The sequence below is a fragment of the Psittacula echo genome (assembly GCF_963264785.1).
Source record: "Psittacula echo genome assembly, chromosome: 12".
Lineage (NCBI taxonomy): Eukaryota > Metazoa > Chordata > Aves > Psittaciformes > Psittacidae > Psittacula > Psittacula echo.
In genome coordinates, this window is record NC_137747.1 from 1317960 (window position 1) to 1331707 (window position 13748).

Consider the following 13748-nt stretch of genomic DNA (forward strand, 5'->3'; position numbering starts at 1 on the left):
TATATTTGCATCAAAACCCCTTTATAGCACCACTTTTACAGCAAAGGATTTCAATACGTTTGTACCAAGTACTTATCTTCTGGTAACTGCTTCCACAGGTAAGGGATACTGCAGCTTCTAGAAAGACTTGTCTCATGGATCCAGGAGAAGTGATGATCCTGAATAAGATGATTTTTTTTTTTTCCACCCTTTTTCCCTCTTTTCTTTAAGAAAAAAAAAAAAAAAAAAAAAAAAGAAAAAAGAAAAAAAACCAAAACACCAAAAAAACAAATTTCTATGTTCCCCCTGGCAAGAAGATCCCAGTCTGTGCTTAGGAGGAAGAGTTTAAAGTCTGGTTTTCCCTCCTTTTACTACTTCCTGTGCTTATCCATTTTATCAATGGTTTTGTTGGTTTCCGCAGGGCTCTGGTCGCCAGCGTTCATGTATGTTTTGTCTGCTATTTTTAATGCTTCATTTAGGTAGTTCTGAACTGATGTCATGGCAGCACAGATGGCAGCGCTCCCAAAGCCATGCGTGATCAGGCTAAAATGAGTCAAACAGCCCTGGATGCCAGGGTCCAAGATGGGACTAGGTCTCGTGTTTCCAAGAGGAGTTCTGTCCTGAGTGAGGAGGTCTGTGAATTCCTTACAGATCTGCCTGCAAGACACAAAGTGATCAGAATTTACACCACAGTGAGAATTTATGCAAAAGCAAGTAAATAAAGAAAACTAACAGAAAAGCCATATCAAGTATTTGGCAGTTCTGCGGGAATTAAAGAGGTTTCAGAAATTCATTGCTCCATCAGCAGCAGTGTCTAAAATTAAAGTCTATTTATTAACACCAGTTCCTGATGAATCTGCTGTTATATTTATGTCACTAAACCCACATAGACTCCACAAAATAATCTCTCCACCTCTGGTGTCTGGCTGGCTCTGTGTCATTTGCTCTAGATTTCAAGGGGGAGTGGGAATTTAGGACTAGTTTCTATGAGAATATCCACAGCTGCAGTTAAATGATTTAGAAAGACTAAAGCAGCTCAATAGAATGTTCAAGTCAGTTATGCACATTACATGTATACACCCTCTTTAAGAGAGACCTGGGCCCTGATCCTGCAAACACTAACACATATGCCTGGCAAAACATGAATGGTTAATAATGCTCAAGCATATGTTGTTTGCTACTTGCAAATCTGCCCCCTTGATGAGATTTCACAGGAGCTGAGCAATCTTAACAGAATCACTTTATCAGAGTTTGTCAATCACAAATGTCTTCCAAAAAGATTTTTGTTATTAGTGCCAATAACAAAACCAATAATAAAAATACTGGGAGCAGAAGGAGCAGGGCTCAGTAAAAAGCAAAATGTTCAAGCTATTGGAAAGAGATGCTATATAACTGAATTTCTGAGAAATATTCATTTACATGGAATCTATCTTGTAAAAGAAGGTCTCTTTCAAGAAGAATGGATTAATTCAACAACAGGAGGAGTGTGGTTTTTGTGCCTTATTCAAGCCCAAAGTCAGGGCAATTCAACAGTTCAGACGGGCTTTTCTCAGGTCCTCTCACAGAGCGAGGATGCTTTCAAAAGCAAGGAATTACATCGACCCCAAAACAGACAACATCTCAGACCAAAAAGGATGGTGAACTGAAGGCTTTGTTAAACTCAGCCTGGGAAGACAGCAAGCACTCCAGCCGCTGGTTTAAGACAAGCATAACTCAACAGATATTTCCTACCAGAGACCTGTCCAGTACATGCTTTATTTACAGTTACAAATGTCCTCAGAACAGCCGTAACAGATCTTCTCTCCCTTACCCTTTCCTCTTCATCAAGGCTTGTAGAAGGAATTTAGTTAAGCACAATGACATTTTCACATCTACCAAAGGTTGGCTTTCACTGAACTATAAGAACTTCAGCTAAACTTCCCCAAAAAGGGTCTACCCACAACTCTCAATTGTCCAGTGGGGGAAACGTGTGTGCTGTTACTGTCAGAAGCAGTTGTGAGGACATGGGTCCTGAGCTTCCCTTGTATTCAGCATGGCCACCAGTAACTCTCCTTGGAGGTACCCTTCTGGGCTGCACATATGCAGAGAGAAGGGGTGAACCATTTCCTGATCCCAGTCCTGACACTGTCTCACTTTTTCGGGCCACACTTCTCTCCAGGCCCTCCAACCTGTGACATTTAGGGACAGTTTTTCCTTACAGATATAGCTAAAGACTTTTTCCTTAAGTTTTTCCTACTCTTAAAAGAAACAAAAAGACAGAACTAGTCCAAACTGCTTTAGAGTTATCATACAGGGTTATTATTATTACTGGTTCAGATAAAATAACTTCTTATAGTCGAATTCAAACCAAAACCAAATAAAAAACATTCCCAGATTAAAGTTACACGTGAAAACGTACTATATTCCCCCAGTCATAGGTACTCATGATCATACAAAAGCATCTTTAAAAAAAAGAAAAAAATCCAAGCCCCAAACTTACTTTGCAGCAAGAAGCATATTCTTCCTGTTTGCCATTTCATTACGGCCCATGTGTGGTCTGGTTAGATATTCGGCCACTGCTTTGGAGGGAAACTCTGTCTCACATACATAACCAAAGTCACGAGCAAGATGTACAGCTTCACCTGGTGCAGGCAAAAAGGGATACTCATTAAATTTAGCAACATTTATTTGTTATAAGGAGATCAGGGGAGTTAAGAGAAGCGCTGTGAATTTCTGAGGTATACTCTTGATTTGAAAGGGACCCTGCTGTTACCACCATGCCACTCCTTACCATTTTCTAACTGATAGATCAGTGTTTCTCTATAAGTTTGCGTCAAGAAAAAATATCTCTATGGTGACCACTACAAAAAAAATAAATCATTCTCTTGCTTCCATAACTAGAAAGAAAAACTCCCACCTCTCTCCAGATGAACTGTACAGCAAAGACTAGAAGTCAGGCTGGATCACACTGTCCACCGAGATTTAAAAAACCTGGCAACTATATTCCATTTACATAATAAAAGATTTACCAGTTTAGAATCTTTTCTAAACACTAATAAGCATTTTCATATAGAAAATGAATTGAAACTGATATAACTAGAGCATTTCTTTTCTTTTTTTTTTTTTTTTTTTTTTTCCATTAAGGCAATGTGCTCAGGCTTAAAAGAATAGATTGGCATGACCAGTGCATTACCTGTAAATTATGTGTGTACACACACACACACATAAGCTCTCTCAAACCCAGCTTTCAAAGTTTTTAAATGGAAGCTGCTATATTGTCTTAGCTAATGCAGAAGTGAAATAGCAGTAAGGTATTAGATCATTTCTCAACTTTTCAACTGCTACTTCATTCCTATTAAATTGTACCACTACCGGGAGCTGCTTTAAACAGAAACACAACCACACACATACATACACAGCCTTCAAGTCAGCTTAGCTGATAGAGGGTTCATATAACATGTTACAGATTAAAGGGGCTCCAGTTTCTTATCAGGAAGTCAGAAGCTATAAATCTCACTTTATATGCTTGTTTATTAGAAAAGCTGCTGAGGACACCTCTGAGGTAGGGCCAGGTGCTACATTCAGCTGCCCAGACTTTGACAGTTTCTCAGTAAGGAAATAAACCCACTAATGTGATGAGTTTCACCCCTTTTGCCTGTCCTTGCCCACAAAACCTGAAACAACCTATTCCCCTCCTCAAGAAACACAGACTGGACGAAGATGCGCTTTGAACATCCTGGCATGTAGGAGTTACTGCATCCCTGCCAGCATCCCTGCGATGCAGCCATGAGGAAGAGGAGCATCAGCTGCGTTTGTGGAGGTAGGGCTCTGAGGCCAAGGGCATAGCAACCAAATTTGAAAGGAGAAGAAGGGGAGAGGAACCTCTGAAATGCAACACCAGCTGCAGAGTCCCCATCATACTCACTTTAAAACTAACAAAACTCTCTCTATTTATTATGTTCATCAACTTCCTAGCCTTTCCATGCTTTGCTTAGCTATACACAAGGGAAAAAGAGTTTGTTTTTAAGACACATTCAAGACTGACCTTCCACCAAAGATGTCAATAGTGTCACATTTGCAGCTTTCCTTCTACCAGCAGGAAGATTCAAGCCTATTTTATCCAGTTTTTCCCTTAATGATCTGCCACCATTTTTAGATTTAGCTCTGTAATTAAAGAGAGAAAAGTCCTTATTTATCTTCAGGGAACACTTCTTTTTAAAGATGAGAAATTCCAGTTACTGACATTCAATAGGGTTCTACTTGGGAGGGAATAAAGACTAGGCTCTTTTCAAGTGACCTAGTTTTTAAATGCCCTACGACAAACCAGCCAGGGTGAAATATAGCAGAGGTCAAAATCAAAATGCTTCTAACCGCATCATCGAAGCAAACAGCTGTAGAACAATTAGAAGCCAAATTAAATGTACGCAAAAAAAAAAAAAAAAAAAAAAAAAAAAAAAAGACATACAAAGTGTCCTTGTAATGATTAATCTAGACCAGGAGATTTAGTCCAAAAATCATTCCATGGGGAATGAGTTTGTCACAGTAATAAGAAAGCTCCATGAGCCATTTTTGAGACAAAAATTCAACTTCAAACAGAGAACAAGAATTGCTGTCAGAGCTGTTAATAGCACTTCTCAAGAAGTAGCAGAAGTGCAAAGAAGTTTTATTTCCAAAGCCCATTAGGATTCAGTGTTGCTGGGCTTCTTAAAAATCAGAAATTCCCTACAAGGCTTTCTGAGCTCCTCGTTATGCTAATCCGGCTGCTCGAACAAGCACAAGGAAAATCACAGACGATAGACAGGATGGGGATGGCTGGGAGGGGAATGGGAGCCTACCTACCTTCGGAGTACTCCTCCCAGCAAAGAGGCATTGAGACACTCGGGGGGCGAGAGCCGCCTCTGCACCTCTGCTACTGTCACTTTGTATTTCGATGTGGAGCTCAGGAGGGAAAGTCTGCCCGGAACCGAACAAAATACTTCATTGGGGTTTATGACCACTCCAATTAGTCCATCCTTTTGGCAGGGAAGACTCAGAGCACTATTTTTCGTTAAGGAAATGGGACCTGTGGGATGGGGAGGGAAAACAGGTATTTTATAAAACGGAGAAATAGGAAGAGGAAAGTGAATTCCCTTCCTACAAAAAAAAAAAAAAAAAAAAAAAAAAAAAAAAAAAAAAGATCAGGAGAGAGATTTTGTTTTGTGCTAAACGCTCACACCACGGGCCCCCCCCCCCCCCAACATTTATCTGCAGCCAAAGGTCCCCACAACTAATCCCAAGCAGCTGTATTTTGCCACACTTAATTTCAAGGCGCTGCCGAACACAACTAAGAATACGTTTAAAAAACGCACAAACCCCCACGTCTCTGGAGCAGCACGCTGCAAGTTAGCAAATCCATGCTCATAGAAAGCCCGATTCAACCATCGGACTCCAAATCAGCATCCTTCACTGCTGTCAAAAACCCTTCTGAGCCGGGGCAGGGGGAAGCCTCCCAGCTCCTGCTGGGCTTCACCTTCCACCATGCACACGAGGATGTAAGAAACTGCCTTTGGAATTCAATCCTAACAAATTCGTAACAGACAGCACGGCGGAGAGAGGGATGGAGCCCAGAGGAGAACTGAAAGTAAAACGTTGCTCCTTAACGGCTTCAGCCTTTAAGTGAACGGAGACCAAAAAGGCTTGGCAAGAAGCGAGCCACACATCCAGCTTTTCCATCCCGGGTGGATTCACCCGTTAACCTGGCGGCAGCACCGATCCGAAAGGGTTAAAGAGCCGAGGTCTGCCCTGCTCCCCGGAGGGGGAAAGATTTTTCAGTGGTGCATCTGACAACGAAATTATTCTCCCATGAGCTAAAGGGAGCAATCAGCGCTCTGACAAACACTTCTGCTTTTCCTCAGCCAGGTTTTTGTTTGAAGTCTTCACAGGAAACTTCCACCGATTTTTTTTTCTTTTTAAGCACAAATTTGTTTATAAACAAAAGCAGAGAAGGAAAGAAAAAGAAAAAGGGGAAAAAAAAAAGAGAAAAAGAAAAAACCCTAAATGGCTGCAAATGGAGTCAATGCGTCTCTCCTTTCTTAAAACCTCAGCTACAAAGCAATTTCGATTAAGGCAAAGCCGAGCAGGTTTATGCCACCGAACTCGTTGCCTTCTTCAGTCTTGTGAAGAAGTTGAAGGAAAAAAATAACAAAAGAAGAAAAACAAAAGAGTCATCTTCGAGTGCTGCAACAAAAAAAGCTCAACCAAAACAACCAAAACAAAAGTCAGCCCCGTGTCCCTTTACGCGCGTACTCCAGGGCAGCGTTACATTTGATCCAAGGTCCTGGTTTCGATTAAGGCCGCACACAAGGGCAGGGGCTGTTCCTAGGGGGAAGACTGGGGTGTCCCCCTGCCCAGGGTTTGTCCCTCGGATGGCGTTAGACAGAAAAATCCAGCGACAGCGAGAGCGCAATAAAAACTTCTCCTCCCTCCCGATCCGAAAGGATTTGTCTTTTGAAAGATAAGGCGTCAATTCACCGGTGCGTCATTAAACTTTTTAACTATTGACAAGGGAAAGTAAACTGCAATGCCACCTTACTGACCTTTTCTAATGACTGTCTGGTCATGCATTAGTAAGTGTTGATCTTCCACGTTCTGGAAAGAGAAAGGGAAGAAACCTTGAACAGCTGAGAGGAAAGGAGAAGGGGGCTTTCGGGGGACACCCCCATCCCACGCACCCCCATTTTCAGAGCAGACGAGGAGTAAAGGCAGGTTTCGCTCCAAGGACGCGGATAGGGCAGGTGAAGGTGCAGAAGGGGACAGTGCCCGGGTCCGCCGCAGAGCGTCCGGGCATCCCGGCAGCGCCCGTCCTGCGGGGTGGAGTGGGACACAGAACCCTTACCTGCACCTCCTCCATCTGGTGAGCCATGTCGTGCAGGCCCAGGTTATCGGCCAGCGCGGAGGCATCCAGCCCGTGCCCGTGGGGCAGGAGCAGCTCGGAGCGGCGGTACGTTTCCCTGCGGGCGCCGGCGGAGCCGCTCTCCAGCGCCGAGAGGTGCGGAACAAGGCCGGGGCGACCGTGGGGGGCGAGGCCGGGCGGGTCCTGGCTCTGCCGGCTGGGCCAGGCGCTCTGCTGCTGGCTGGGGGGCGGCGGCGGCGGCTGGTGCAGCGGGTTGATGGAGAAGGGGTCCCCGAGGTGGGAGTAGGGGTCGCTGGACTGGGAGTAAGGCAGCGGCTGGTACGGCGGGGGGAAGTAAGGGGGCTGGAAGTCGGAGGCGCCCGAGTGGGAGAGCGGCGGAGCCGGGCTGTACAGGTGTTGGCTGACCGCAGAGAGGTGCGGGAGCCGCGGGTTCCCGTTGCTGCTCCCATCGTGCCGGTCCTAGAAAGCACAGAGGGGCGGGGGAGAGGGAAGCCGGCCGTCAGCGGGGGGCTGACGGGCAGCGGCCCGGACCCAGGGGGAGGCACTTGACGGTCCCGGGGAAAGAGAGAAGAGGAGCGAAGAGCAGCCCGGCTGCTGCCCAGGAGCCTTCTTTTTTTAAGGCACTTCACGAAATAAGTCAGCCCCACTCCCAGGAAGAGTTTACAAACCAGTTCTGTGTGCTATCCTCACCGCGACTACAACAGACTAACCCTCACGCCTGTGGCAAGTCATTGGGAGGATCATTAAAATAAGACAAATTCAAATCAGAGACGCATCCCGATTTCCGCCGGTCTGCCCCGGCTAGGGAGGAGACCTCGGGGTCGGGAGCTGCGGACCCGCCGCCCTTGGGGAGAAGGCCCCAGTACCGTGCGCCCCCCCGCTCGCCCGAGGCCCCAGGAGCCGTTCGGGACGGGCAGTGGGAGGGGAAGGCAGTGTCCCCTTCCAGCAGTCCCGTCTCCACTTCTCCCCCGATTCCAAATCTCAGCAGTCAAGAGCTGAAATGTCTACATTGAACTGATCCAGGGATTTAGCAGCTTCTGGCTTCACGGTCATTAAAATAACAGGGCTAGTTAATAAAAGGCGAATGGGGTCCCAATGGAGCGTGAAGGGGGACTGCAGCTAATCTGTAGGAGCCAAGCAGGCGGACCAGGACCACGGCCTCTTTCGAAGAGATCAAAACCCGGGCGGGGAGTGCCTCACTGGGGTGGGAAACTCTCCCGCGGAGGGCAGCGTGGGAAGGAAGAACGGCGCAGGGCTCAGCCCTGCCACAGCAGCTACCTGCGGGCCGGCTGCCCCGCACTCACCCATCCGGACCGGGCCGGTGGGCTGAGGATTTGGGGGTCTCTGTCCCACGCTCCGCCGGGACGCCTGGGGGCTGCCGGCACCGCTACCCCTTGCCGCAGCCTCCTACCCCGCTGCTCGTGCCCCCCGACCGCTCAAAGGGGACAACCCGAGCCCGGAAGGCGCAGCTCCGCCGGGTGGGGGGGATGCGGGAGACGAGCTCCCTTCTGGCAGACGGGGCTTTCATCCCATTTCGTTTCAGAGTTCAAAAATTAGAAAAGTAGAATTCGCCTCTCCAAAGGAAAACATGAAAACGCAAACCGTGATTCCTCGGGAAGCGTCAAACCCCGCTCGGCGGGACAGCCGGGACAGAAGGGGATGGAGGGTGGGGGGGCGGCGGAGCTCCGTGCTGACCCAGGCCGGACCCCCCTCCTTAGTGCCGCCCCTCCCCATGGTTCTCACCTCGCAGTCTTCTTCATACTTGACATTATCTGCTAGCTTCCACAACATGGCGTCCAGCGTCCAAACCAGGTGTGTGGTACCGAAAACAGACGAGAGCTCAGCCCCCCCCCCACGGGCGGTAAATCCACGTCGGCGCTGGGGAAGAGGAACTGCCCCCCGGACGGAGCTCAGTTGGCAGGCATGAAGGCAGATGACGGACTAAACCTCCGCGCTTATGGTCACTCAGGTTTTTTTCCCTGCCCAGACGCCCTTAATGGCAACAGGATTATCATAACTCCTCCCCAGGGATGGCTCAGGAGCAGCGGCCGCCAGCCATTCAGGAGAGAGCGCGCAGCCTCAAGCCACTCCTTCCGCGTTGCTCTCCGCGCCCGCGGAGTAGTGAGCAGGCAGCGCGGAGTCGGAATCGGACATCCCTCAGTGTCCCCTGAGCGCTTCTTGCGCAGCCCTGACCTGCAGAGAAGGGGTCACTCGTGGACACCCTCTTACACCCCACTGCAAAGAGGCTGCCCCCCAAAGCCCACAACGTGTTGGATTAGTTCTATTGGGAGGGGGTGGGGGGTGTTATTTCCACCTCCACGTATGGAAAGACTTTGCCGAGGTCGGCGTGGGGAGGCGCAGCACCCGAACCCCCCCCCCACTCGGCGGCTTCTGCTCGAAATAAACTCCCCAAAAGTCCTTGCAAAAGCGAAAAGGTCCGAGCGCCAGCCTGAGCCCAATCTGCATAATTGCCAAGAGTTTGAATTACTGATTACAACTTGTAAGCTACCGATGTTTAAGGTATAATTTACTTAATTATCCGACAAGATTATTGCAGTTGTGCTGGATCCCTGGTAGGTAAAGCAGCCCTGATTCAGCGTCCTCGATTCGGGGCTGCGCGAATGGTGCCACTGGTTCCTCGCATCTTTATTATTTTTATGTTTCTCCTAACGAAAATGATGCCCGTCTAATCTTTTGGCTCTCACTCGGGGCTGGGGAAGCAGGTGGGAGGTGAGACAGGCATTTTCGGACGCCGGGAGCGCACTTTCATCTAAGCTTAGAAAATACTTCCCTGCCAAATTGCTACCTTTCTGCAGGCATTTGATCTACGCAGTTATGGTGTCAGACAAAATGAACATCGTTTTCAACAGCAACGACTTCTCCCAGTGTTTTAAGGTGCATCCGGATCGCTGCTCATTTACATGAGAGGAGCAAGTGTTTGGTTTTTTATGGCAGGGACAAAAGCTGACCCGGGGACGGGGCTGGCCGCAGAGATTTGGGCTATCAGTGCCGGGACCAGCCTCTCCAGAGCTGTTATTAAAGGCCGCAGATAGACCCACGTCTTGGGGTTTAAACCTGTTCACACTTCCCCTTTTTTCCCTAAAGATCAGGGAAGTAAAAAAAAAAATAAAGAAAGTAGAAAAATACCAATAATAATTAAAAAAAAACCCCACAGGAATAATAAAGCAAAAAAAAAAAAAAAAGGCTAAAAATTTAAAAATAAATAGAAAGAAACACCATCTAAACGCAAAAAAAAAAAAAAAAAAAAAAAAACCACCCAAACAAAAAACCCCTCTATCCAACTAAATGAGTGCTCTAAAACTAAACCCGAGGAGGACGGGGGTGCTGGGGTAGCTGTTGGAGGTGTTATCTGCCTTATCTAGCAGGCAGGTGCTGATTTGCAGCAGCTGCATTAAGCCCATGATCATCATCAGGGACTCCGCATTATCATTTTTGGCGGAGTCTCTATTTATTCCCCCCCCCCATGGTGTTTTTCTTCCAGGGATGTTTCTTTGAAATGCAGTTCGTGACGATTATTAGCGAGTGTGCTTGCGCTGCTCCTGGCGTCATTAAGACTGGGAATCTAAATAATAAAAGACAGGGGGAGCTTAAAGTTCATTTGTATTAAAGAGACAAGATGGATTTAGAAAGAAACGAGGAAGGGAACCGTCGAGCTTCCCAGATTTGAGATCAGGTCCTCTTCCGTCCGAAGAGTCCCTGTATTGTAGCAACGTTGGTCATTTTTACCAGAACCTCAGAAATCAAGTTTTCTTTCTGCTCAGAAATGCCACCCCAAGAGGGGATGGTGATTTGCTCACTCTTTAGAATTGTCAAGGTCTGAACACCTTCGGTTTGCTTCCTTCGGTGGCCAGAATCACGGAGATGAATCCAGTTTCTTATTATTTGCTAAATATCTATATCTATATTTGCTAAATATCTATATCTATAAATATCTAAATAATATTTATAAATAAAGGCGTGGAAGAGGATGAGGAATTTATAAAAATTATCTAAACAAGGCGACCAAAACAAGCGCTTGTCTTCCTAGAAAACAATCCAAGAAAGCAGAGACGCTAAACATAGCAAGTTTGAGACAAACTTTCCCGTGCATCCTCTTGCTGTTCGGTCTCCGCTCGCAGCAGCGGCAGCTGCTGGGGACCGGCACAGGGCTCCGCGGTGAGCAGACAGAAGGGCACGGGCAGGCCCTGGCTCTGCCCGCCGCCTCCCGCGGGTTGCCCGGCCGGGAGCAGCGTCCTCCGCGCCCGGCCCCTCCGCGCAGGTGATGCCGCCCCAAGGCCGAGCGCGGTTCCTGCCCCGGGTGCTCCCGAGAGATGCGCTGATGAAATAAACGGCCGGCACCGGGGCAGCTCAGCGGTGTGTCCTGCAGGGAGAACGGGGGGTTGCCATTAACGCCTTTGCAGCCGCTCTCTCGCGGAAAAGCGGCTTCCCGCCCCCCCTCTCCTCGTTTACGCGCAAACCAGCGGAGTAATGGGCTGACCGGGGCCACCGGCAAAGCTCACCGGCGGCCGTGCCCCCCCACCTCCCGTGGAATCCTTCTTTTCCAGGGACCTGAAAGGCACCGGCAGCCAGCGCTGCTGCAAGGACCGGACACTTCCCTGGGTGCTCCCTTAGGGACACGGGTCAGAGCTCTTCAGGAACAGAGCAGTCGGGAAGGCGGCTCCTGGCAGGTGGCGGCTTTATTTACTTATTAAATAAATAAACACTTTAAAATGGTGCCCTCACTTTGGGGACATCCCGTGTTTCCCATAAAAGGGGGGGGTTTGCTTTCTGGGGGCTCAGTTCCCCGCACACCCCACTTTTCAAGAGGATGCAGGTTCCCATGGGGGCCCACAAAGCCCCCCGAGGTGTGAGCACGCTCTCGGGAGGGAGCCAGCGCCGCTGCCGAGCCTCTGTCACATCCAGTATTTTTCCTATTTGGCAGCAATTAAAAGAGAGCGTGGGGATGCTAATTAGTTACATCCCTCTTCCTGTAAAAATTATTTAAACATACACATATCTTGTATCGTTAATGAGACTCCAGCAACCTGTCCGGGTTGTCGCCTCGGCTCCTGCAGCGCTGTACAAAGAGAGCTGCTGCCCCGCGGCCCGGCAGAGTTTCCGTGTAAGTTCCACGCCGAGCCCGCGGGGCAGAAAGCGGGGTGTCGTGTGTGTGTGCCCCGGCACGGAGCCCGCAGCACAGAGGGACAGAGCACACCCCCCCTTTACCCCCACAGCCGGAGTCCTCCATGGCGGGGCCGCGGATACCTGAGCGGGCAGCTGCGCGCTGCATGCGCACACTCTTTCCCTCCTCCCCGGCTTATGGCCCCCAACCCCGGCCAACTCCCTGGCTCCCCAGCCCCGGAGCTGCCCCCGCCGGGCTCCTTTCTCGGCGGCTGCCTCGCGCGGTCCTTCCCCGCTGCTGGACGGGTCCGATCTGCCCGCGGCGAAGCTGGGATACTTTAAGGAGGTTTTTGCCGCAGATCCGCCGTTTCCCCTCCCTTTACGGCGCCCCGGGGGATGAATGTGTACGTTCGTGCTTCCCCGTGGCTGCTCGCACCGGGAGCATCCCCGACCTACGGAACCTCTTCCCCGCCTTCCCCAGCCCCTGGAGGGCAGCGGCCGCTCGGGCGCAGCTGTCTCAACTGCTTCGGCACCGGGCCTGTTCGCCTCCACCTTCCCGAAGCTCCCGCGGCCCCGTCGGGCCCCATGGGCACCCACACCAGCGTCACACCGGTACTTGAGGTGCGGTGGAGGAGCCCGAGACTGAAGGTGCCGGCCACAGCCGTCGCTCGCCCGCAGCTTGCCCAGCAGAGAAAGCGGAGAGCTTTGGGAGAGCGGAGGGGCGTGCACCGTCGAGCTCCCATCACCTGGCCCAGCTCTTGCCTCAGGTTCCAGCCCCTGCTTCTGCAGGAGCTGAGAAGAAAGCGTGCCCACAGCACGGCTAGTTTTCTCCCAGCCTATTAATTTGCTTAATAAACACGATTCCAGCTATGGGTTCTTCCTGCTCCTTCCCAGTGGAGCTGGAGGAGTAGAGTCCCCCGGCCAGGGCACACCATGAGCCCGCAGCAGGAGAATGTGTTTAGCAATTCACGACTGAAGTGACAGACTGATGCTCTCGGGCCCTGGGTCAGGTGCTGGATGTGGCAGAGATTCAGCAGTGACACGCAGCTGCCTCGGGCTCCTGCATAGGAGTTCCTCTGGCTTTTGTACCGCAGCTCTGTCAGCCTGGGTGATTTGCAGCAGGACATGGATACCTGGGAAGCAGGGAGCTCACAGGCCGCCTGCAGCCATGGCATGGGCCAGGAGAGAGCAAGACACAAATTCCCAGCCTGTCCCTGTCCTTGGGGCAGGGGATGACCACCACTGTGTTTAACTTGGTCTTCTCATTCATAAACCAGGGTTAATGAACCCAGTGCTGGCAAGAGCTGGATTCCTATGAGCTGGGACCAAGAGAGAAGTGGGAGCTGTGGTCCCCCAAGGCCCTTGAATCTCTGCTCAGTGACCTTGAGGTACCTCCTCGGGCTCTGACATTTGCCTGCAGAGGTGTGATCACTCGCTTCAGGAGACGTGCTCTGAGTATTTTTGATTCCCTACATTTTATATCCATTAGGAGTAGCAGAGCCAAGATCTCCATTGCTGTCAGCCATTGTGTTGCCCCAAAGGATGTCCTTGCTGGACTGTGTGTGATTGAGCTCAGTTCGCTAGTGCAGGAAGCAGACTACACGTCAGAAAAAAACCCCAAGATCGAAAACCAGAAACAGTCAAAACACCACAATGTCAAATGTGAAATCAGGATTCATAAATTTAGTTAGGCTCTTTTCTGGAAGCAGAAAGATAAACAGATTCTTGGCACAGTATGCATAATTCATACTTTATAAAATAAAGCCTTGGTGGATCG

The 13748-nt window shown here is 49.6% G+C and overlaps 1 protein-coding gene across 1 annotated transcript; it reads right to left on the reverse strand.

Annotated features, from left to right (window-relative positions):
* Window positions 1-137: 137 nt before the first annotated feature.
* TFAP2C (transcription factor AP-2 gamma) lies at window positions 138-8641 on the reverse strand (the record flags this gene model as incomplete). The annotated part of the gene is made up of 7 exons (XM_080628004.1): window positions 138-636; window positions 2459-2600; window positions 4004-4122; window positions 4798-5020; window positions 6534-6585; window positions 6833-7309; window positions 8594-8641. 7 exons carry the CDS (start codon window positions 8639-8641, stop codon window positions 351-353), a joined length of 1347 nt encoding a protein of 448 aa, XP_080484130.1. The 3' UTR covers window positions 138-350.
* Between the last annotated feature and the right edge of the window lie 5107 nt (window positions 8642-13748).